At 45.5% G+C, this 26631-nt stretch overlaps 1 protein-coding gene across 2 annotated transcripts in view; it reads right to left on the minus strand.

Moving 5' to 3' along the window:
* LOC144753119 (cytochrome P450 2D15-like) overlaps positions 1 to 26268 on the minus strand; it is a 691888-nt gene extending 665620 nt beyond the window's left edge. Inside the window, exons 1-2 of one of the 2 annotated variants that reach the window (XM_078640909.1) lie at positions 26032 to 26268; positions 25379 to 25850 (exon numbers count right to left, since the gene is read on the minus strand). In XM_078640909.1, the coding sequence (XP_078497035.1) occupies positions 25379 to 25588 (210 nt within the window). In that variant the 5' untranslated portion in view covers positions 25589 to 25850; positions 26032 to 26268. Of the gene's footprint in view, positions 1 to 25378 lie in introns of both variants that reach the window. The other variant, XM_078640906.1, reaches the window with a different exon arrangement.
* Between the last annotated feature and the right edge of the window lie 363 nt (positions 26269 to 26631).

Below are 26631 nucleotides of genomic sequence, written 5' to 3' on the forward strand. Positions count from 1 at the left end.
TAGTGGTTATTAGCAGAGCCTATTAGGAACAACCAATATAACTATTGTCCGTCTTCTCCTGGATCACAAATAATCCAGCCTTATTTGCTGACAATATCATATGTCTCATGTAGAATACAGCTATGACCCTTCCACACGTATCCATGCTAAAGGGTCAAAAAGAAATGTACAGCTTCAAAACACTAATTGAAAAAATATTATGCAGTAAACATCTTTACACGATTAGAGGCAATGCAGAATATGTTGTGGTCATATGACTTCATTTTAGCATGACACAAGATTAAAATCACCCTAGCCATGCCAGCCATTACTCTATACAAACATAACAGCCTAGAATTATCTATCCCTGAGCAGTTATTCACAGAACTCTACTCACGGAGCAAACAGAACAACTTCTGTATATAGGTTAAAGGGTGTAAAAATGTATATATTTAATATGTTCCTTCCTTGTATTAATAGGACATATGATTGGTAAACGTGAACAAGCCTGTATAAACAATTGAAATAGGCCAATAGATGTCTGAGAATTTCCCATGAAGCCCTTTGCAGAGCTTCGGCCAAGGTAGTTCTGGCACTCATGTACCTTCACAATTAGGTAACTGCAGTGAACTTGGTTGCCATAATTCACTAGATACTTAACAACCCACAAAAACAGTTAACCCAACAAGAATGCTCATGTTTGTGGATACTCCTACAAACCTTGGCATACATTCCTTTAATAAGCAGACTTAAGACTCCCAACTTTGTTCCATGACACTGGCGATTGGGGTGACTTTAATCGAGAGGTTCATCATGTTGAATTACCTATCACTAATGAGATCGGTTTTGGGCAACTCAGAATTCACCCTAGGCCTCAACACGGCCAGGCTGCATTGCTAGGTAATGGCAGGTCATACACACCTAGTTCACATTTTTCTATATGTTTTCACTGAACAGTGTACGAAGTCCTAACATCTCACAGAAGAATACAATTTCAGTTACACCCCTCCCAATTGAGGAATTGGGTTTCACACAAAGAGAACTGTCCAAAATTATTCGATTCTGACACCATTTCAAACAGATATTTAAGCTCAAGGACTTTTCAAGTTTCTTCATGATAGTGTCCAGCATGTGACAAATGGTATGCGCAATTTATATGCACCAAATTGGAATTAGACATGGTGAGGGATATCGTGGTGACATGTGGTCTGCAGTTTAGTTCGGAGTAGAGTCCTACTACACTCACAACATTAAAAAAATAATTTTAAAGTATCATATAGATAGTACCCTCCTCTACCCAGGATAGGGAAAACGTTCCCTGATGTACCATTAACCTTTTGGCTCGCGCCTGTTATAAGGATATGCTTCATATATGGAGGACCTGTACTGTCGCCCAGAATTTGGGAAAGAAATACTATCTTGATCAAAACTCTAATCAATGTTTCTGGCCACCTGATCTGATAAGTATCCTGCTAGTTGATCCGCGAAGAGACGACACATAATTGCTAAGTTCATGGACAAGCGAATTGATTACACAATTTATATTGTCAATGAGATTAATCTTGAGCATTACTAGATCCTACCTCTGAAGCACCGAATAGACCTTTCAGTTTCAAAAATATAGGATCTAGCCCAAATGGAAAACGTAATCTCGACAGCCAGGTGCTAGTAGGGCATGTTCGAGGCACTTTGGTCACCGTTCCTTGACTATGAAATGAGACGCATCGCTTGTGTGGTGAGCAAAGAGCCAGTGCGGGTGGCATTTCCAAGAGCGCCTACAGCTCCCAGACTGCCACGGAGCCACAACCGGACTGCCAGCCCCTCCCTCTTGCACCAGGGACTTTCAAATACTTCTCGTGCCTCCCGCTTCCCGGGAGATGCATCGCTGGTGTGGTGAGCGAAGAGCCAGCGCGGGGGGCATTTCCAAGAGCGCCTACAGCTCCCAGACTGCCACGGAGCCTTGACCGGACTGCCGGCCCCTCCCCCTTGCACCGGGGACTTTCAAATACTTCTCATGCCTTCCGCTTCGTTGGAGACACATCGCTGGTGTCGTGAGCTAAGACCCAGCGCGGGGGGGCATTTCCAAGAGCGCCTACAGCTCCCAGACTGCCACGGAGTATCGACCAGACTGCCGGCCCCTCCCCCTTGCACCGGGGAGCATTTGACCAACGAGTCCCAATGCAACGTGGGACGCATGCGGGCGGAGCCAGGCTAAGCCCGGGCAAAGGGCGGGACGTCAGTGGCAGTCGGTGGCCGAAGGAGGCCGGGCAGGGCCACTCCCATTGGCTGGATAGGCTGCGACCGAACTGGACATTATGAACTGTGGTCATTTTTATTAAATTGTCAGCCAAAGTCTAGCTTTAACGTGTTTACTCTAATTTGATGATTGTTATCACGTTTTAAGGCTCTTTTTACTTCTAAAGTAATCAGCTTTTATATTTCACTTTTCCTTTATATTTTAATTCTTGGTGAGAACCCAACGCAGAGTGCTATGGGCAAAACTAATCTTCCAACCACCCGCCCTTTCAGACGGCAAAAAGCTGCTTTTACAACCTCAGTCCCGAGCTTAACGGCAATCGACAAAATGTTACAAAAAACAATTGGGGTGGTTGCTTTGGCTATAGAGAATACCGAAAGACGTCTTTCGTTAACACCTGCCATGCCCCCCCTTTGTCACCCAGGAATGCATCTTTAGCCACGGTTAATTCCCCTGATTCAATGTTAGTTCCCTCCTTTGCTGAGTTTCCATGCGCGCAGATTGAGCCAGATGATAGCACCCACAGTAATCCATCCCCCTCTTAAGTTCCCCAGGTAGCTAAAAAGGTACCCAAGTACTGCCCCAGAAACAAGAATCCTTAACCACTTAAAAAAGTAGCTAAGCCAATTACATCTGTCTTAGATACTTCCGAGGCTGACGCAGGCCCCTCCTTCTCTACTTTAGCACCTCCCGTGTGGGCTACTCATTTACTAATTGATCTTCAAGCACAAATGGAACAGCTCATCAAATCTCAGTTTAAAATTTTGATGAGAAGAATTTACAAAGTTGTTTCACTGATAAACATCAAGAGCGGAGTAAGCAAACAGCTACCTACGCCGCCTAGGAACAATTCTCCGACACCGGCTGTAGGAAACACTAAACAGGCATCTCAAGGTCCAAGACAAGGCGAAGTCCCTCGATCAGATAACCTGGCACAAGGGTCGGGTCTAATGAACAAGTTCAAACGCTCTACCACCCCCATTCTGTCCGGCCCCGCTATTCCACCCAGTGTGCATTCAAATAATGTGAGTTCTTGCCCCCGAGATCCATCTATAACCCCAAAAGGAATCAGCAAACATCAGCCAAACTGGGGCCTGGCGCCACAAAAGTCTGCTTTAATCCCTCCCGACAATGCACCTTGACAACCACTACCTTGCACCCAGTTACCCCCTGAGGCTTCTCCGTATGTGGTGGTATTAACGGGAGTTCCATCGCTGTCAGGAGAGAGAGGTGAAACGTTTCCCGAGCTGAAAAATAAAATCATATTCTGGCTGAATCGATATAGACCATTAATGAAATCGGGCCAGGGGGAAATTTTATTTGCCAGAAGAGTTAGCTGGTTAGGAATCAAACCTAAAGACATTGGAGGGGATTGTGTGATCATTAACTTTAGGGATCCCGGAGTGGTTAACCACATTCTTGAATGTGGTGGCCCCCCTCAACTGGGATCAATCATTCCTCTTGCCCTAGGGTATTTCTACTCACAGGAACAGGCTACTGGTGGATATGGACTATCCTATTTCCACAATGGTGGAGAGGGGGTAGAATATAATATACCTGTGGAGAATAGATTTAGTGCCTTGAACAACGTAGACTGACTATTTCACCCAATCTGGCGCAACGATATAGACCTTAATGCAGCTGGGTGTTTTGTGGTGAAGGAGGGCGAGAGGGCAGAAGAGGAGTTACCCAAGATGGTTTTCTGGGCTAATGAAGTTGGTTCACTAATGACCCTACCAATTCTAAACTTAAAGCCTCGCCCCCCAGGAGATGGAACTGAGCTGGACAACCTTGCAGGAACTCCTTCTACTAACGCGCCTCCACCCACTACAGATATCCCTGTAAGGGTACAACCACGTAGATCATTAATAGGTTCTTGGAACTTAGCGGGGTTAGGATCTAAGTTACCCAACCCAGAATGGGGGGAGTTGGTGGACCAGTACGATGTGTGCTTGTTCCAAGAGACCTGGATGTCATCTGCCCCTACAAGGGTGGGTTTTGCATCTTACCATATACCAGCTGTACAGGGACCAAGAGGTAGACCCTCGGGGGGACTGTGCATATGGGTAGCCACTCATTTGGGGTGTTCAGTGAAAGTGATTGATTCTCACTCCCCGGACATCCTGTGCATTGCCCTCAAACATCTGGATGGTACGTCAGTGGTGGTTTTTAAAATCTATTTGCGCCCCACTCCTCAATCGCGGGGTTATCTTTGATTGAGGCTATTGATGAACTCCTCTCATTGTACTCTGCTCCGACACATAGAATACTGGGGGGTGACTTCAATTGCCATTTTGAACCCCTGGCGGGGATCCCTTCTGTAATTCTAGAGGAGGATTCCATCTGGCATATACAGGACTGCTCGATGTATCTAGTAAAGCGCTTGACACCATTGACGCTGCAGATCAATAAGCTCCTAGTATCTCACTCCCTCAGAGCCTGTAATGGCAGACTCCCTCCCGATGTTCCAGGGAAGTGCACCTATAATAGAGTGGGGAAAACTACAACCATTGACTACATTATGGTCAATGTAGAATTCTGGTCTCAAATTAGGAACTTCACTGTAATCGATAGGGTGGACAGTGAGCACAACCTTCTGTCACTTGAACTAAAATTCACACTGGGCTATCAACATGGATTGGGGGAGCAGGATCCATACGCTAACCCTAATCTAATCACTGTGGCAGGTGGCAGATGTATCAGGTGGGCTAAGTTTGTGTTAGCTTCTGACAAAATAGCGGAGCTATATCAACATGTTGCCACTTCTCTAGCAGAGGCTTTTAATCTTCCGGTCGCCTATGATCCCTCTTACTTCCATGCGCTCGAGCATATCCACACAAATTTAATCACCTCCTTAGCCGTACTTTTATACTCCAGCTAATAAGAGGGCTCGGCCAAAAATTCAGGACCAGTGGTTTACTAAATCCTGCAGGGAGGCTAAATGTGCTCTTGTTAGGGAGGTTAACACTGGCTCTGTTCAGAGTATTAGAGTGGCAAGACTTACCTATAAAAGCATAATCGCAGAGTCCAGGTTGGAATGGGAGGCCCTAAGATGGGTAAATATAAAAGAAGCCCTGGATGGACGCGACTACAGGGCATTCTGGAACCTGGTTAGATTAGGATCGCTAGAGGGGTTGTCTGCTTTAATACCTAACTTGAGTGAAGAGGTCTGGATAGCACATTTTAAGCCCCTCTTCGCCCATACTGATACTCCTCGCCCAGCAGACCTAGTTGTACCTCCGAGGAGCACTCTTGCTCCAGATCCACCGGTTTTAAAATATTCGGACTGTTATCCATGTACCATGCTGGAAATCCAGGCGGCCCTCAAAAGCATGTCTACAGGGAAGGCCCCGGGTCTGGACCGAATTCCTGGAGATCTGTTTTTGAGCGAGCAAAAGGGTTGGGTTCCCTATATTTGCCTATATTTTAATGCCTTTCTCCATGGTATGGAAATCCCTCCAACTTGGCTGGGGGCAGAGATCATTCTTATCCACAAAAAGGCTTCCCCGCTGGACCCGGTCTCCTACCGCCCCCTTAGTCTTATTGACGTCTTGCAGAAATTGTTCGCCCGGGTGCGAGGGACTTAGACTCTCCCAGTTTAGCAGCCCGAAAGATACCAGCCCTGATGTTCGCCGCTGATGATACCCTCTTATTATCAAAATCTTCTACGGTTATACAGTGAACACTGGAGGTCTTTTGCTCCTTCTGCAGAACAAGAAACCTGGAGATCAACCTCTCTAAAACCAAATTTATGGTTTTTAACGCCAAATCACCCAATTGCCCCCACCCCCACCTGGATGGCACGGCGCTCGAAAGAGTCTCCACTTTTGAATATTTAGGGGTCACACTGAACGACAAGATGGAATGGGGGTCGCATATGGCCAAGGCAAACATGAAGCTGGCCCAAGCCTCCGGAGGTATTCTAAAGGTTTATAACGAGTGCTCACTTAAAACCCTGGGACTGCCAATGGAAATTTATAAAGCTCAGGCGAGAGGTGTGGTGCTCTATGGTGTAGAGCTATGGGGCCACGTCAGCGCCTCCTCGCTGTCTACTACTGAGAACAGCTTTACTAGGCCCCTACTGAGACTCCCGCAGAGCACACCTTTGATCCCGTTACGGCTAGACTTGGGTTTGGTCCCCATACAGGAGGTTATCTCTAATCGTTCCTTACTGTACTGGAGGAGACTCTGATCTACACCTGAGTTCCTAAGCTATAGAGAGGACCTTAGGGACCTATTGACCATAAGGGGTGTGGGAAAAATCCCCTGGCTAAAGCATGTTAAACAGCTATGTCATGCACTGGGGAAGGGAGACTTGTGGCTCTCTCCAGAACATACTTCCGCCCTGACCCCCAGGAGGATGTTGTTCAAAGTACTCAAACAGTATCGAATGGATCAGATGGTATCAAATCCATCTCTGGGTAGGTTGACCAACAGCTTTCTGGAAGCCAAGGATAATTATCAACCTGAGAAATTTTGGGACGATATCCAGCCCCCACTGGCGAAGAAATTATATGTTCAATTCAGACACGGAACACTCTCAGTGAGGGCAGTGACAAACAAGTGGTCAATGGCTCATCACCCATCTAGTCTATGCCCAGAGTGTGAAAACGCGAAGAGACGGATCTGCACGGGAAACATCCTTTACAACCGAACCGCTACAACACGGTACCGTTACGACGCAGTTTTAACTTACAACGACTTTCGCTGGAGGGCGCTCTAGGATAGGGGATAGTTTAATTTACTATCCAACACCTTCCCTACTATTCACGGGGACTGGTGTTGGAATAGTAAATTAAACTATTCACTATCAGCGCCCCCCCCAACGCAAGTCTTTGTAACGACTTGCGTTGTTAAAACTGCGTCGTAAAGGGACGCGTTGTAACGGTACGCGTTGTACCGTCATACATCCATCTGCACATTCTGTTCTTCGGTCCTTTCTACACTGAGGCCAGAGCCAAATGGATCATTCAACTATGTAAGTCTTTGGGTCTCAGGGATTATAGGGAAGTATTTAGAATATTGAAATGCAACACCACCTGCTTGATTGTGTTTGCGACCTGTTCTCTATGTGGTGCACTAGAGGAGCCAAAATTAAAAATGCTAAGCTGTTATAATTGTGCTAGCACACCTCCGCAACTCTTTAGGAACTGCTAATATTAAATTCTGAATGGACGGGTTTTTATCTTTTGTTTTTAAAGACTTATTTATATACTGTATTAGGAGTATTGTTTAATTACGAGCACATTGAATTGTTGCCCAAAGGTATGTTTTTACCCAAATCATGTATTCTTCTGCTTTTATGGTTTTTAACCGATAATAAAGCTTTTTTTTGACTGACTGAAATGGGCCACATTGAAAGTTCGTTGACTGGTGGGCTTTTTGCTGTTAAGGCATGGATTGTGTGAAGGTACACTAGACATAAACTCTCACCATCCTGTCGAGGCTGTCATAGGCTTATCACTCCGATATAAGGCACACTGATCCAAATTCCTAGCCATATTACTACTCTGGCAATCCTGATCTCTGCTTATTATTGAGATTCTGCGGTACACACTTTATGTCTACAATGTTCTACTAATATGAGTATTGTATTACAGATAGTTTTCATATGGTGTAATGCAATACACGTCACATGATTTGTTCTAATCCTCTTGCAGAGAAAATGAGACAAAAGCCAAGATTTAAGCAGAGTATTGTACAAAAGAAAAAAAAACTGAAAAAATCCAGCATTGTTTCAAGGCTTATGCCTTTGCATATATAGCTTAAGAGGCAGCCAAACCTGAAATCCTACGGGCCCAGCGTTCTCAGTGCCACTATTACTATTACTATTACTGCTGATAGCGCGCTGCTGCTGGCGCTTTGCAAATTTTTAATTTCCTATTTTGTATTTTTGTTTATTTAAGTTACATTCTCCCTTGGTTTTAAATAGACTGCGTTGGCCTCCATTTCCCCCCTCCACTTACTGCATTTAAAGGAAGCTGCACCACCGTTTTGGTGGGTCCTGGGTCCGTGGGAGGTTTGGGGCTTCGTTTTTTAGCGCCATCTTGCTTTGGGCACTAGTCGAAATCGGCGGGCGCCATCTTGGAGCGTTCTCACGCTCGTTCTTCTTCCGGGGAGTGCCTATTTAAGACGGACCCTCTGATGCCTGCATTTCCATACAGGTATTACTGCCGATAGCGCGCTGCTGCTGGCGCTTTGCAAATTTTAAATTTCCTATTTTGTATTTTTGTTTATTTAAGTTACATTCTCCCTTGGTTTTAAATAGACTGCGTTGGCCTCCATTTCCCCCCTCCACTTACTGCATTTAAAGGAAGCTGCACCACCGTTTTGGTGGGTCCTGGGTCCGTGGGAGGTTTGGGGCTTCGTTTTTTAGCTCCATCTTGCTTTGGGCACTAGTCGAAATCGGCGGGCGCCATCTTGGAGCGTTCTCACGCTCGTTCTTCTTCCGGGGAGTGCCTATTTAAGGCGGACCCTCTGATGCCTGCATTTCCATACAGGTATTACTGCCGATAGCGCGCTGCTGCTGGCGCTTTGCAAATTTTAAATTTCCTATTTTGTATTTTTGTTTATTTAAGTTACATTCTCCCTTGGTTTTAAATAGACTGCGTTGGCCTCCATTTCCCCCCTCCACTTACTGCATTTAAAGGAAGCTGCACCACCGTTTTGGTGGGTCCTGGGTCCGTGGGAGGTTTGGGGCTTCGTTTTTTAGCGCCATCTTGCTTTGGGCACTAGTCGAAATCGGCGGGCGCCATCTTGGAGCGTTCTCACGCTCGTTCTTCTTCCGGGGAGTGCCTATTTAAAGTCGTCCCCCCCGCGCAGCGGGACGCGCAGTGGTGACGCCTGCGCTGTGCCGGAGTCGTGCCAGAGTCCTGCCCGTCTGCGCTCGTCCGCGCTAAGGACGCGCGGGCCGTGGCTGGACTCTGCAAGTTACTTCAGCATGACTTATCAATATACTAGTCAGGCCCTTTGTCAGATTAGACGTAATCTGCCTATTTGCTCGCACTCGTCTCGCCATCCTCTGAGTGGTCCCCATATCTGCCCATGTGGTTGGTGGGAACTTTCGGCACCAGTGATGGCCCCTAGTCAGGCATTATTATATCGGAGGAAGGAACTCCCTCCTACTAATGCCATTAAAATCTGGCACCATAATGTTAGATCTCTCCCCAAACATCACCGAGATATTTTTGAGCTTATCTCGCTAGAAGGCCCTGATGTCTTCTTTATGACGGAGACCTGGCTAGGAGATGAAGATACAGCCATTATTAATCTGGCCCTTCCCCCGGGTTATGCAATCTATACATTAAACCGTAAGGGGAGAGGAGGAGGCATAGCTGTGGCCTTTAAAACTTGCTATGCCTGTATCTGGAAGCCCATGGACCTGGCTGGCGCCGAGTGCGCCCATTTTTCCATTAGCATTGGTCAGACCCAAACATTGTCGGGCCTCTTGATATACCGTCCCCCGGGAAGTGACTGCGCTTTCAGGAAAGCTCTCCCTGAGCTGGTCAGCTCTCTGTCTTTGTTCTCCTCCAATATCACCATCATCGGCGATCTTAACATCCACTTCGATGCCACGGAGTTACCAACGGTCAGAAGTCTGCTTGACGATCTTGAAGCAGTACAACTGCTCCAACTGGTCCGTCATCCCACCCATGAGGGAGGTCATATTCTTGACCCGGTCTTTACAAATCTTCAACTGGCCGAAGTTTCTCCCCCCAGACCTATGGGTTGGAGCGACAATCACCTCATTGAGCTTTATGTTACAATGGCAACACGTTCTACAGGGAAGCCCGATAAAACAACTTTCAGGCGACCCTTGAAAAAGCTCAAACTGGAGGATTTCCACCGTCTACTGGCCATTTCACCTCTGGTTCTTACGGATGACGTCGTAACGGGGTATAACGGCCTGTGCGATTGGATCGTTCAAGCGCTTGATGCACTAATCCCGGCCAGCTGGAGTAGAAACCGTTCTTCTCAGCCTACTCCCTGGTATTCGGAGACGCTTAGGAGGGCTAAAGCCATCTGCCGTCGAGCCGAAAGAGCATGGAGGAAGAACTACGACGGTGATCTGAAGGTGCGTTATCTTGCTGAGGTAAAGGCGTATCACAGAGCTGTTTGCCGGGCTCGAGCTGACTATTATGCTTTGGAGTTCCAGGCGAGTTCCAATCCATCCAAACTGGTTTTTAAAGTCTTGAAGGAGCTCACATTGAACAGACTTCCTAGCACGGAGATTTGCTCCCTTGCTCACTGTGAGTCGTTAGCCAGCTTCTTTGTGGAGAAAGTACATGCTATCTACCGCTCTTTTCCCAAAGTCGATCCTGACAGTACGTCTTTTACACTGCGTACCTCACAGTGCTTGGCCTCGTTCCTTTTACCTTCAGAACAGGAGGTCAGTCTCCTTGTGGCCAAGGTTAAGTCTGGCTCACCAGATGACCCTCTGAGACCAGTCCAGTTTTTGGACTCGGCGTCTGTTATCCTTCCTCCTATTAGACATCTTGTGGATCAATCCCTTACCACCGGGTTGGTCCCACCTAGCTGGAAGGCCGCCTGTGTCATGCCCATCATAAAAAAGCCTGGTCTGGATCCGCTTAAACCGGAGAGCTATAGACCTATCTCCCTCCTTCCATGGGTGACAAAGATCACAGAGGCTCACGTAAACAACATCCTAACAAAACATCTGACCTCTGCGCATCTACTGGATCCTACACAGAATGGTTTTAGATCTGGGCATAGTACAGAGACGGCACTCCTCTACATGGCTGAACATCTCCGCTCTGTACTAGATGCAGGTCAAACGGCGGCACTGGTCTTGTTAGACCTTAGTGCCGCCTTCGACACTGTATCCCATGCCATTCCTATTCAAAGGCTTGGTGAGGCGGGCATATCTGGCAAGGCGCTGGATTGGTTCCAATCGTTCCTCGCGGATAGATCCTTTCAGGTAGTGGTTCCACCTTTCAGATCTAAGTCTCATGCCATCACCCAAGGAGTTCCACAGGGATCGGCGTTGAGCCCCACTCTCTTCAACTTATATGTACAACCTTTGGCGGTGGTTGCGAAGAGTTGGGGTCTCACAATGGTATCATATGCCGATGATACCCAGCTGGCGGTGGTTCTCAATGGGGACTCTGATCCTTTGGCATCTAACTTCGCGGATGGTTTGAGGGCTGTTGCCAGTTGGCTTACAGCCAATTGTTTACAGCTTAACGCCCTCAAAACCGAAGTGATGGTAATAGGGAACCGCCCTGATCTGTGGGGTGCGAGTTGGTGGCCTACTGAACTGGGTCCCCCCCCAAAACCTGTTACCGAGCTAAAAAACCTCGGTGTGTGGCTAGATTCCAAACTAACCTTCGCATGTCATACTAAGAAGGTAGCATCTATGTGCTTCGGCATCCTGCGGGGTTTGAGGCCTATCCTCAAATTTTTCGATGCCCCCACACGCCAGATGGTGATCCAAGCTAGTGTTTTATCGAGACTGGATTATGCTAGCTCGCTGTTCTTAGGCGCCAACCAGGCGGAGATTATGCGACTCCAGCGGGTACAGAATGCGGCCGCCAGGGTCCTGGTGGGTCTACCTCGCTTCTGTTCAGCCCGCAGTACAATCTCTAAACTGCACTGGCTACCAGTAATTAGACGCATAGAGTTTAAGACCCTGTGTTTTGCGTTCAAAATTCTTATTACTGAGACCCCTACCATCCTCCAGCATCTTTTGACTCTCTACATCCCTTCACGCAGTTTGCGCTCTGCAGGTCAGAAACTAGCTCTTGTCCCACGTTTCCAAAAATGTAGATTAGGTGGTCGATCGTTTACAGTGCTGGCTTCCAAGCTCTGGAACGCGCTTCCTGTCCATATTCGATCTCTAGAAGATCTTTTTCATTCAGGAAAGCAGTTAAAACCTATCTTTTCCCATTGCCCTATTAAAGCCTGTTTATTTCCTAGTTGCTGTCTGTTGTGTTACCTTGTTTGATATAGCGCCGGGACGCCCCTTTGCTGGGGCAGCTGTGCGCTCAAAAAATTTGATTAACATAACATAACATAACAACACTAGATATATTTCACCCAACTGTGTTTCTAAAGACCACTGAAACTTGACAGGAACCTAATAACTGCCCAAAAAGGTGGCCTCCCACTGAGCGTATCGCTTGCAGTTCACTTGTTTCCAATACCTCAACCCCACAGTAACCTTAATTTCTTACAATTTAATACATGTCAATCCTGGCAGGCAAGGATCACTTTTATAAATTCCAGAATGGGTTGCAAGAATGTTCTCTAACTAGTGTTGGTACATAGTCAAATCCATAAAGTAAATGGTTAGGAACATCCATTCCCCAAATAACATTTACTCTCACTTCCAAGCAGTGGCGTAGCTAGCCCTCTGGCCGCCTGTGTTGGTCCCTGCGTTTGCCGCCCCATGGCGGCCACAGTGAGGAGGAGCGGAGGTGCTTGCTATTGCGGCTGCGAGACAGCAGGTAAGAGCGGGGGAGACTGCCGCACCTAAAAATAGTGCTGCCCGGAGCAGACCTCCCCGCCAATCAATCAATCAATCAAGGAATTTGTAGAGCGCACAACATACCTGTGAGGGTCTCAAGGTGCTGTGGGGGGGGGAGTTAGGGGGGTAGCTGCTACTGATCAAAGAGCCAGGTCTTGAGAAGTCTTCTGAAGCTCAGCAGGTCTTGGGTCTGTTGTAGGTTGGTGGGGAGGGTGTATCAGGTCTTGGCACCAAGCTTCCCACGCTACACCACCGCTACCAAGTTCAACTTGTACATCGGGAGTCTGTGCAAGAAGCCTTTCTCTGATAGGGTTACTGGTTTACAGTTACCACCTGGTTAATCCCAAGTAACTACCGGCCTCAGTGCCAGTCAAAGTGCACTGCCCCTTTAGCACGAGCACAATACAACTCTAAGGATGAGGACAAAAGGAAATGTACAATTGTTCTTATAAATCTGATAATTGAGCTCAAAGATTGTGTTAAAACTCTTTTAAATGGTTTTACTCCCTTGCCCCCAAGTATACTTGTGTTAGGCCTAAATAACCAGAATGTGGGTTCATTGTCACAATAGCTCTGTCAAAATCTGTCAAAAATAGTTTGGTAGAGCAAGAGCACCACTATAAATTAGAGATACTCCCACAATCCCAAATGACCAGTTCCCCATCTCTAGTTAGGGTCAAGAGAAGCACTGGGTTTCCGACAGTAGAATCTCTGCTGGCTCCAATGTCAGAAACCGTAGATTATGGCAAATCTGCCAAAGGATGGCCAGGATATAGTGAGGTTTGTATTGCTTTATTTAGAGCGGAATGACCATCACTAGATTTCCCTACCAGTGACAAACATAAAAAGCGAAGTGGCTCCAAGCAGGAAAATTGTGCAATGGCAGGGGCCTCACTCCTTGAGTGGCAGAATCCACAATGTTTTTTGTTGTTGTTGTTGTTGTTTTTAAACTCTCAATTTAGGAGTTTATTTTGGGGGAAAAATGTATACAGAGTGGGCATATTAATATATGACACCCGCTTGGAAAGCTTCACTGCATTCATTGTTGCTGCCACAACAATGGCTCTTTTGAAGGCAAAGAGATCCCTCATAGCCTGAGGGGGGCCTCTATGTGCGAAAAGCAGACTTCTGCTAGGAAGGTAGAGACGATTGTTTGACCAACCTGCCATCTTAGCAAACCTCCAGCCATACTATAAATGACCCCCAAAGTTTCTACCTAACTTGCATTTAGGGAAACATTTAATACATTTGATTTTTCACCTCTTTTTCAGCATCTTAGGGCAACTCAAAGCCTTTTCAAATGCTTAGGCTTCTAGGCTTCTTGTTTTGGGTTGTATGACAGTCACCATCATTAGGGAAAAGTATGTCCCATGGATAGACAATAAAATGTCCTCATTCACAGTGGATGAATTATCCTGGGTGGGGGCAGCTAGTGTACAGGTTGCCGTTTTAAATGCTGAAGGGTCACAATGAAGAGAAAGAGTTTTGCAGCTGATATAGGAATGGATCACTGACAGTCAGGATTAAGCAGGAAAAGGTATCCCGTGGAGAAGTGTGGCTCAATGGTTAGAGCGGCAGACCCTGATGCAGAGGTCTAGCCCAGGACCAGGGTTCAATTCCCCGCCTCGGCGGGTCTTGGGCTCAAAAATTCCACGGACCTGATCATTCTCGCCTCGGTGCTTATTCCAATCATGGAGTCCCACTCTGCAACTCTGGGCGAAAGCTTGCTTAATCTCCACAATGGCCCCCACAACGCTAAGGATGCCTGGCCTCCACCTTGGGGGTGCCCAGGAGTGGACACCTCACAGGGAAAGCCAGGATGGGTTCCACAGCGGTATTCGTACAAGCGCCTTGAGACCCTTGCGGGTGAGTAGTGCGCTATACAAGTATCAATTTACATTTACGTGGCTTGATTGTAATTTATGCATAATGGGATTTTGAGGAATATCAGGATTTTAAATTAATTGGAATAAATCCATCATATTTCCACTCACCCCCTCGATGGTCCCATTCAACTTAGTCTTTACAATGGACTAATGAGTCGGTCAGATACTTCGGTATACAGGTACATACTGATTCTAAATTGGTGTGTCGCAATACCTACGACAGGGCGATCACTAAACTAGAAAGTGATATTGAGAGGTGGATCAAGCTACCGCTCTCCCTGGTGGGCCGCATATCTTCGATGAAGATGATAGTCTTACCCAGACTGCTGTTTCTCTTCACTAACATACCTATGGTGGTTCCCCAACACTTTTTCTAAAACCTCAGGGCCCCAATGGTTAGACTGGCGTGGGCGGGAAAATCCCCTAAGATCAACATGGATACACTTACACTTCCATATTCTGTGGGTGGACTGGGCGCCCCAGACCTTGAGCTGTACTACAGAGCTGCTCAGGGCTCGCATGCTTATTTCTGGTGCCAGGGACCGCACACTCTACCGCACCTTCTCATAGAGAGAATTGCGGTTGATCCGTCCCCATTCCCCAGGCAACTCACTCAGCCCCCAATAGGCATTATGGCGTTCTTGACTTTATAAACTCGGTGGTCCATGCATGGAGTGAACTATTAAAGAGGCAGGTGGGCATTCTGATTTATTCCCCACTGCTTCCATTGGATTGGTGCCAGTGGTTTTCACTGGGTTCTGAAGTAGCTGTCACGAAAGCACTTAGAAATGTCCAGATTCATAATATGGGTGATTTCTTCTCTGAGGGCAGAGCTCAGACTTGGGATGAGGTTACCACTGTAGATCACAGAGCTAACCCCTTAGTGCAATTTCATTACTTCAGGGCGCGGCACGCCCTGAGGGAGCTACTGGGAGATGAATATTTAGAGCCTCTGGCTCTCCCATCTTTCACTTACCTTATGCGTGCCAAGTCCCTGTATAAGTTAATCTCCAATATAAACATCATGTCCCAGGAATACTGCCACGCTAATTTCTCCCAGCCGAGAGCGCTGTGGCAATCAGACTTGGAGGCTCCCATTGGTGATAGCAAATGGAAGTACTGCTGTGAGGGCACCCAATCAGTGTCTCTAAACGGCAGGCATAGATTAATACATTTTAGGTTTTTAAATAGAACATGTTATACACCTGCTCGTCTCCACAGATGCGTCTTACGTGAGTCTGACAGATGTGAGCACTACGGTACAAGCAGTGCATATATTTTCCATATGGCATGGGTGTGTCCACAGATTGTTGCCTTTTAGAACCAGATATTCCAGGAACTGGGGAACATTGTGGGTATTCCGCTTGCTCCGGACCCCCTATTAGCCCTATTGGGAGACACTAAACAACAGCCTAAAGAGTTAGGAAGCTTTTGGGTTAGGGCCTCCTTCTGGCTAAGAGGCGAATAGCTATGTGCTCTGCGCAAGGACACCCACCCTCAAAATTGGAGTGGAAAAAAGATATGATTTTTTGTAACACACAGTCTGAAATATATAGTGAGCTAATGCCTCTACAAAGCTGCCCCAAGAATTTCTTGGGGCTGTATTAACAGTATTTGCAGTATTTGTTGTCAAGGGATGAGAATGGAATGGACGATGACTAAACTTACTGTCCAGGAGCAATCTGCTCAAATTACAATGTGTCACCAAGGGTAATACTGTTGTACATGGTAATATTTATTTTCATTTGGAGTGATGTTCATTACAAAATACTTTTGACTGGGATGTGTTATTTGATATGTGGCTACTGTTCCTACTGCATATCTTATGGGTCACTTCCTCTACGATTTTTTCATTCATTTATCACTGATTGCATGTATTTACCCTTGCCATAATGTTACCGATACTGAATTATGTACACTGCTGTGGACTGTTAAATAAAAATCAATAAATAAATAAAATAAAATACAGATGTATGCATATTGGGCTGGTAAGGAGGACTGATGGTCAGAGATTTCCAGAAAAAAGAAGGAATGTTTTAGCAGGATATTTGTCAAACGTTCTTGAGAAACGATTTTGCCCAGTAAAAATTTCAAGTAATTGGTGTGGGATAACATTTTACAGTGCATATTGTTGCAGTTGGAAGCTGACAGCTTTTGAAATGGGACATATGATAATCAAAGACTAAATCAGGGAAATGTGTTGAAGAAAACAAACTGTGAAACGTGATGCCAATTGAACTTATACAATTCATATAAAGGGTATTATTTGGGGGAGGTGGGGTGAATCGAAGGCGTAAAGGATTATGGTGTAAATTTTTATGGATACTTTTTGGGCGGTTTGTAGAGAGAAGAAACATTATTTCAGAGTTAGATGAAGGGCGATGTATAAGTTTGTATAAGATGGAAGATTGGTTGTAATGATCAAAGACAAGGCAGACCAGTAAGGTCACTTAGTTGGAAGTGCTAGAAGAGCTATCTTTGGGTCTCTCAGGGCCATCGTTGGCATTGTTGATACTACTAAGAAAATGACTGAAGAAGATGGGGACTGTGGAGGAGATACTGGGGAACTGTTCCTTTTGGGTAAGGGCTGCAACAGGGGCATCTAGCACAGGGCTGAATATTGACTCCCTGATAGAGATTTATCAACAGATATTTCAAGGATATTTGTATCATTCCCAATTCCCTTCCTATCATTAACATCCGAAATTCCAAAGCTTGTTTTTGTACCCAACTACTGTATGAAGAAAGTTAAAGGGTCATGCAGTTCAATTTTGACTATAGAATTTTCAGTGGCTAAGAAGGAAACAAAGTGGGCTTGAAATGACCATGTGGAAAACAAGTATTAAGCATCAATAAATTAACAGTCCACACGATGAGGAAGGTGGTATGAGAGGCAGAAACTGGTGCCCAAAATGGTGCGAAAGGAAAAGGAGGTTATCTTAATTATGCTTATCAGTCTTATTTGGGACAATAATTTTGGTAAAGTGAACTTGGCGAAAGGTTAAAAGAGACATAAGGATGTAACATCGGAACAGGCTAGAGCGACACAATGCTCCACATCACGTTTATAATGTCATATTTTCATGGGACTAACCAGGTCCCTGTATCCTGCCTGCACTCCATCATGGTTGGCTTGAACTTGTATTTTTGTGCCAGTCAATGGCAACCAGATAATCACAGTTGGCGCTTTGTGCATTTAGGTGCTCTACTTACCATAAACCTTTGAAATTGTGTAAGTATTTTTTGTTACATTAAATAGGCATTTGCCTCATTCCCAAACCCCTTCCTATCATCAACATGGGTGATTTCCAAGCTTATTTTTCTGCACACACACTGGTTAAAGGATGTTAGAGGATCATGGCCGCTCATATCAGCATGTAGGGCATTCATGGTCTAAGTGGTCCAGAAAGTAAGCAGAAAATAACCACATGTAAGACAAGAAGTAAGAAGCTTTAACAAATTAACCGTCCATAAGATGGGCAAGGTGGCGTTTGAGGGGAGAAAGAAGGATGCCTGTCATCCCTGGGGAATATCAGTGAACAGTTTGAACAGCCTGCAGAGCCTGGCGGTTATTAGGTAGTTTGTATTGGGGGATGGGGAATGTGTGTGGGAAACCACACAGCATCCGCTGACTTCTAACTCGGATTATGGCTGTGCAGCAATTGGTCCCACTCTTTAGCTTTCTACATTTCATAATGAGGAAGAGCATTCATTTTTGTGAAGTTCTTGGTGCGATTACTATAAATATTGGGTTATTGAAATGAATCCTAGTACGCATGAAGTTCACAGAGGTATGTGTTACAGATAATAATTGTTTAACCGGATAGCTGATTGTATGAGTGCAACACCAACTGATGCCCCTACACTAGCTGGAGAAAAAGTACCTATTTTGATGTTTGCCAACGACACGTTGATTCTCTCCAAGATCCCGAGTGGGCTTCAAAAGGCACTAAAAATCTTTAAGAATATTTGTTGCCTGAGGGGCTTGGAGGTCAACGTGTCCAAGACAATGCTAATGGCGTTCAACGCCCGGAAGGCAAATATGAGGGATTTTAATAAGAAGGATGGACCTCTAGAATTAGTAAATGAGTTCACCTATTTAGGAGTGAACTTTCAAGGAAGTATGAAGTGGGATCGCCAAATTGATTTAGCCTCACTTAAACCCAGACAGATCTCGGGGGCTCTCTGTCTGGAGCATAATCTTTCTCATTTTAAGCCTATTAGCCCAGCCCTTGAAATTTATAATGTGAAAGCTGTTAGCTCAGCATTATATGGTTCGGAAGTTTGGGGTTGTGAGAACCTTCTAGCTCTTACTATTTCTGAAAACAGGTTTCTAAGAAATATTACTGGACTTCCCCAGAGTACCCCTATATGCCTGTTGTTAATGGATCTGGGTAAGAAACCTATTGCAGCAGTAGCTAAATTGCATCCTCTTCTGTATTGGAGGAGACTATGGTCCACACCTGAATTTGCTGGCTATGCCCAGGGCTTCTTAGACATAATTAGGGCTGATACATTACATCGCATCAAATGGTTATGGGTAGTCCGAAACCTTTTAGGAGAGCTAGATTTGATTGCATTGTAGACTGATCCCGTATACTCTATTTTTCCATCAAAAGCCGTACTGAAGACTAAAAACTGGGATTTGTTTCAAGAAAAAAATGCAAGGCAACAAGTGTCTACGGGCCAGATGTATGAAGCTCAAATGGGTTCGCAAACGCCGAAATTTTGGCGTTTGCGAACTCATTTGAGCAAAATGGTATGTATGTAGCAAATTTCCGTGCAAAATAAGGAATCGCAAATTTGCGATTCCTTATTTTGCGATTGCATTTAAGGAATCGCAAAATTTGCGATTCCTTAAATGCAATGTAGGATGCAAAAAAATTGCTAATTGTCCCTAAGGAATCGCAAATTACCACCAACTTCAAGTTGGTGGTAATATGCGAATTTCTTGAAAAATGCCCATTTTTGCATTTTTCTAAGTGCCATGTGATGCACTTACATGCCCTTAGGGCATGTATGTGCACCAAATGTGCACCCATGCTTATTTCGGGGTGCAATGCAACAGGGTGTCCTTTGGACACCCCTGCACCCTTGAACCTATTCTCAATTTGCGATTAGCAAATTGCGAATCGCAAAATGAGAATCATTTTACATTCATTCCTATGGGCCTCCTGGCCCATAGAAATGAATGGAAATTATTCAATTTGCTAATCACAATTAAGGAATTTTAAGAAATCGCTAAAAAATAGCAAATTTCTACATACATACCATTTTGCAATTCTCAAATAGCGATTCCTTAAAAATCGCTATTTGAGAATCGCAAAAGTGTATCTTGATACATCTGGCCCTACATCCCTTACCAGCCGGTTTCTGGATCATAAAGTCGCCCCGAGGTTGGAATACTACTGTGATGCTATTACCAAATCCATGGACTGCAAGTTGTACTTTCAGTACAGGGTGGGAACGCTGCCGGGGCGATTTTTCACGATGAAATGGTCAATCCAACCTTCAACTAGGTGTCCGGGGTGTAGAGCCAATAACGAGTCCACGGCTCATATTCTTTTTGTTTGTGAAGCCTATGCTGCCCCGTGCCGGGCCTGGCTGATACCAATCTGTAGGCTCCTGGGCACAAGGGTGGCTGCGGAAGCTGAACGCATTTTGCGTACAGATACCTCACTACCCATTGCATTGACTATGGCGAAATTTCTAGGCTGGGTATGGATTTTGAGGGCTCGCTTAATTGCTCAGAGTCTTTGATATTAAATATATCACAACTTTCTTATAATGCTGTATTTGCACATATTGTAATGTTCTATCTTTTTAAACCTGCTGTTTTAATGATTTTATTGCCTGTATTTTTACTCAAGGGGATGTCCATAATTATTATATTGTGATACATTATTTTTTAACTGTGATTTTGCTGTATTCGCTGATTTGCACATTGCTTTTATGATTTTAAAAGTCGAATAAAGCTTTATGAATTGAATTGATAATAATTGTTTATTCTAGTTACTTCAGGGAGGGGAAACAAGGCTAGCAGTGGTCAGATTTGTGAGGCTCTGAAGGCAGTAGCCCCTAGTGTATGCCAGTACACTGGTAGTGAACCGCTGAAGGTTGTAAAAATGCTAAAAAAAATACTGAGGATGCTGGAACCGATATTGAGGGTCTTCCTATGACTTCTCCTTGGTCCTCAAGTTTGGGGCAATTTTGGCCTCAGGGGTCGATCTGCCATGAGTCTGGTTGAAGTCCATCACAAGTGCACTTGTCACTGGTCTACTGGTCTCTGGTTACAGCAAAATCAGTAGTTTACTTTTGCTGAAGATAACTTCCTTGCTGGATGACTAAATGAAGCAGGGAATAGCAGGGATGTCCTTCTTTGGTCCTCTCCCCAGTACACACATGATTTGAGGTCTGGGTGCCAGAAGTGCCACTTTTATGCCCACTATGATCCTAAGGGGATTTGGCAACTAACTAATCAATGCTCTGCCAGGCCCAATTCCTCCTGATGAAGACTTCCTGTGAAGTGTGTCATCCACCTAGCCCATAATCACAATTCTTCCCACTCCCAACATGGCATAACCCTTCTCTTAGTGTGTGAAGCTCCCTAGTCCAACCCAGAAGTGCGGCTACCTGGGGACTACACTCCCCTTTAAAAAACAATTTGACACCGTTTCTCCCTCGCTGTCCAAGACACTGGCTTGTTTGCCTAAACAAAAAAACAGTCCCTCTTTAGTGGACTAACATTTGCCCTTCAAAGCATCTTCCACCTTGAAGCTCATCTTTTGGGATCACACCCACTTTGGCTATCCTGCCAGGAGAAGGTTACATCTCCTTCCTCAGAGGTCCTTTGTTCCTCTTCCTGAGATTTGTTCTCACCTTAACCAGGAGGGCAGGTTGTCTCAAGCACAGCAGCTGTGTACGACCAAAAACGGCTACTGGAAATCTTGGGCATCAAAGTGACCACTTTCCAGAGTTGACATTTGTGAAATAGGTACACTAAAATCCACTGACTTGAGCAACAATTTGGGTTTAATGCAATGATTCTTTTCATACCCTGGAGTACTATGTTTAGTAGTCCCATTTAGAAGCTAGCACTGCAGAGTTGTTGCTGTGTAACTACATACTGCTAGCCTTGTCACAGTAAAAACAGCAATGATGTTTTTTTACAGTCAGGACATGTAAAGTTAATAAAAATATATATCCTTTCTAATCTAATTCACCCTGCCTTTAGGGATCCATAGGCCTGCCTTGGGGTGACCTATAGGTATCAAAAAGAAAGGTTTGGGCTTTGTCATTGTTTTAAATGGACAAGTAAATTTAGCAATTTAAAAATCATTCTGCCAGCCTGCAATGGCTTTGTCACACTTGTGGCACAATCAGTGCAGGAGTGTACGAGGGGCAGTTAACGTACAGGCACTTAGAATACCTAGTATCAAATATGAAAGACTTATAAGTAAGTAAACCTATGCCAATTATGGGTGAGCCAATTTGACATATACCTTTTATGGGTCAGAGGACAGGCACTGTGGCCTGATTGGCAGGACTCAGTGCATTTTCGGAGTCAATAACACAGACCAGCACAAAACTATGGGGATTATCATGCAAAAAGAGGCATTTCCTTATAAGGTATCATATAGGGTTTTGCCTGTTTGAACTGAAGTTGTAATGGAGAACAAATCAGTTTACCTATTATTTGAGGAACCCACTTTCCCCATCCAGGAGGCATTGTATTACATGTTCCTGTGAATTTCTCTGCTGGTCCATTTAACACCTTAGAGGAGTGAGGGCTCACCAGATTGAGGAATGTATCCCAGTTAGCAGCCACAAAGAAAATAATATTTTCCTTGCAGGATTCAAATAGGGGTACAAGCACTGGTGCCAAAGTTTTTACGGACTCATGTGTGTAAGTCTGGTACACCTCAAAGAAGGGGCAGGTATCTGTTCCTTAACTCACTGCACTTGCCCAATGCCGTTTTCGACCAAAAGGGCCCAAAGCCCCGGGAGGCCTGAGACTGGCTAAAATCGGTTGAGAAAAAGAGGAGGAACAGTAGGTTCAGGATGATACAGTTCCATAACTTGGTCTAGAAAAAGAAAGAAAGACCAGCATGTGTAGGACAGTAAATTAAGAGCACTAGGTCAAAAGAGTGATTGAATTAGTTGATGGCTGAAAAGCCATGATTACAATCACAGTTGTGCTAGAAGGGGGTTGGGTCAGTAATCCCAAGAAGGTGGCACTTTTTGAGGGAAAGGGTGGCTTCGGAATTTTGCTCCAGTCATGGATTGAGATGTGCACTGACTGACCAGTACAGAATGTAATTTTTCCTGTGGTCTCTTGGTGTAAATTCTTTATGCACTATTTATCTGTAAGGGGCCACTGCAAAGTTAGATTTCACCCTTACACCAATGCTTGGAAGCAGCAAACATTTGCTCAAAGCCAATGCAATTTACGTGATATTGACTTTTATATCTCAATGAAAGATTTTGCCAATGTCCTGATGATAACATTAACTTGTTTTCAATACTTGTAAAGACATGTATACCCCTTGCCTTTGTTGTCTTGACACTAACTCAGAATAATTGTGGGTTAAAATAATTTACTTTATGCCCTGTGGGTGCATAAAACAGGCACTTGGCTCTGCACTGTGCGGGGAAAGTCCATCATGATATTGGATTTGGTGCTATCTCCTCCTACTCTTTGTTCTCTAATATACCTCCACACATTACAAATATCCCAGTCCTTCTTTCCTAAATACATGTATATTTGCTCTCTTCTCTGTCCCTCTCCCACGGCCCTCCCTCTTTTAGAAATATCCTTGTTTCAAAAACACCATGTGTCAACAAGTCACGTGTGACAACTTCAACAAGTCCTTCTTATTTTTAGGTCTTACCTAAAACAGCATATATTCTTTCTGTTTCAAGACATATTGTTATCCGACAGTGGTCTTAGAGCCCACCCATTATTTAGCATTTGTTCACTTCCGTTCATATTCGTTCTTCTTATTCTTCAGCTTCCATAGGATTTCCGCCCTTGTATTGTCTTTGTCCCTCCCCTGGAGCATTGGCTTTTATCCCGCCACTGCTCATTTTTCAGGCGCTACTTGTTAAAGCACTCCACAAGAGTATTTGCATGTTTCCAGCGGTCTCTCTTGTGTACTTCTCCCCCCTCTGTGTTCTACTTTCTTGCCCTCCCTCAGTTGTCATTCTTCCTTCCTCCCTGCTCAGTTTCTCCTGCTGGTCTTGTTTCTCCACCATCTCTTTCTCCGTTTGATCCCCATGCCCCGCCCACACACCCTCCATTGTTGGAATGCTTCCCCAGCACCTCCCGCCCACCCTCCATTATTCGGGTGTTTCTCCAACGCCTCCTGCCTGCTTTTTTCTGTGGCTTCCCCATCCCTCTTGCCTGTCCTCCGTTGTCTGTCCTCCCCAGCCCAGTGCACAGCATGGATAAAAATTATTGCCAAAGCTCTAAAGCGAGACCTATTTATTGAGATTATGAAGTGAAGCTACATGTCCCAGAATACAATTTGCTGTAGAGTAGAAAAAAGTCAGTATTAACAGAAAAAGTCACAAATGACTTGGAACCGTGTAATAACTAAGGGGCAGATATACAAGCCCCTTGGGCCACATTTACGCCGCCGTTGCATCACTTCTGTGACAAAGCGGCGGCGTAAACCATGCGCCACTTTGTGCCTTATTTACAACATGACGCATCTAGGGAGATGCGTCACGTTGTAAAGCCCTGCGCCACATGAAACCTGCGTTAGGTTTCATGTGGGCATTCGGCGCAGGATGGGCGTCCCGGCGCATGAACGCCTCATAAAAGTGACGCCGTGAAATGTACAAGATTTCACTGAGTCACTTTTACGTCCATGCTGCGTCAAAACCTTGCGCCTGCTTGAAGCAGGCGTAAGGAGTGACGCAGCATTCAGGCATAGGGATCCGCTGAGCATTGCTGGAGCCACGTCGCGCTTGCGACACGACTACAGCAATGCGCCACCCTTACGTCACAGGATGCGACACTCATCACCCTATTCTTGCGCTACGGTGTCCTGCATTGTAAATTTGGCACATCAGTGGTGGTGCAGGGAGGGAATTGCGTGTCCCAACTTCTCTGGCACATACCTGCTGCTTTGCAGAGATGCGCCAGAACTTGTAAATCTGCCCATAAGTTATTGTTGTACTACACTCGTCTACACCCTCCCTGCCCCCTTCCCATTCTAAACGTCCCGTGCTCCTTAAATACCTTTTAGCAAGGTTTGGCCCAGCCCGCAATTGATTTTATCAGGTTCAAGCCACATGGAATACGTCAGGACAAGCTCTTCTCTTCCCTCGAAGTTGGTGCCAGATTGTGATTCTCCGGCACAGGAAGACGCACTCTGTCCCACACTACTATGTGGTATTTTCTTCCGCACCGAGTTGTGTTTACTGGGCACGTGCTGTATTCTGGCTGCCGCCGCTGCTTCCTTCCCTCACAGCTTCTAAGGGAAGCAGCATTCGGATCTTCACTTTCAAGGAGCACAGACTCATTATGACGTCATAACACGCCTGTGACGAATCATCACAGGTAAATTGTGGGTAGTGTTCTTGTCACAGGCGCGTCATACCGTCAGAAGGAACCTGGCATGAGAAAATAAAGTACTAAACTGATAGAGAGGTAGGGCTGCGTTTTCCACTTTTGCTATAATTGTTTCTTCTTCCTGCTCTTCACTTTACAACACATTCAAACAACATGCTTTGGCTGAAAGCGTTCTCTGAAACCAGACTTACCCGAGCACAGTATTCGGGGAGACGATTGAAATCCGCCTGCAGAATGTTCCCAAAGAAGGGCATGGAGGTGGGCCCGGGTGGGTAGCGGCTCCAACTCCTCCGGCGTTTCATGAAGTCAAGGATCAGCGCGAAGACGCTGAAGAAGAGGGCCAGCATCGTAAGGAAGGTACCCGAGGGCAGGAGGGACCAGGGTGCGGAGAGCAGACCCATGCTTGCTACCTCCGACTTGCTACCAAAAAGTTCCCTTTCTGTCTCCCCTTTCCACTCTTCTCGCCCTGTTTTAAATTTCACTTCCACGATGTTATCTTTTCTTCTCGCTTTACCTAGCTCCCCACAATTTCGTACAGTTTCAACTTTCACCCTCCCCTCCCCTTCTGTTTCCCCCAATTAAATGCAGCCTCTTCCCTCTGGCCTCTCTTTTCTCCCCCCCAAGTTAAATGTAGTTTCTTCCTGTTAGCGTCTTCCCTCTCGCCTCTCTTGTCTCCCACCAAGTTAAATGTAGTTTCTTCCTGTTAGCGTCTTCCCTCTCGCCCCTCTTGTCTCCCACCAAGTTAAATGTAGTTTCTTCCTGTTAGCGTCTTCCCTCTCGCCCCTCTTGTCTCCCACCAGTTAGATGTAGCTTCTTTCTGCTAGCCTCTCCCCTCTCTCCTCGCCTCTCTTGTCTCCCACCAGTTAGACGTAGCTTCTTTCTGCTAGCCTCTCCCCTCTCTCCTCGCCTCTCTTGTCTCCCTCCTCCCAGGTGTATGTAGCCTCTACCTTTCAGCCTCCTCTCTGTCCTGTCCTCGGCTCACCTCCGTGTCCTTCCAGTTATACACAGCTTCTACCTGTCCCTCTGTCCTCCTTCCCTCTATTTATCGCTGTGTTTCTGCAGGCATGTGATCTGTTGGACTGATTATTTACCCATTCATTGGCCATGAAAGGAAAAAAAGAGGTGGAGTACTGTAAACCACCCGAGTCAGTAAAAGCTTGTAAGCACCTGATGTTGGCGATCCAATGACATAGCCAATAGGCAGGGCACTGGAATTATGCAGCAGAGGAGAGACAAATTATGCGGCAGAGTTGAGTAGATTATGCAGCAAGAAAGGGCACGTTGCAGCACATATTGTGATAATATTACTTCAATATTTTGTCATTTTTACACAACTTAACACTGTCTGGGCATTGGCTTTCCCATAACAGTACCAGATTAACAGCCAAATATAGCATTAAGCAACAGAAGGGTGACCAGTCAACCTTTATGCTGCGGAGCAACA

This window comes from Lissotriton helveticus, chromosome 1_1 (assembly GCF_964261635.1).
Source record: "Lissotriton helveticus chromosome 1_1, aLisHel1.1, whole genome shotgun sequence".
NCBI classification, from domain to species: domain Eukaryota; kingdom Metazoa; phylum Chordata; class Amphibia; order Caudata; family Salamandridae; genus Lissotriton; species Lissotriton helveticus.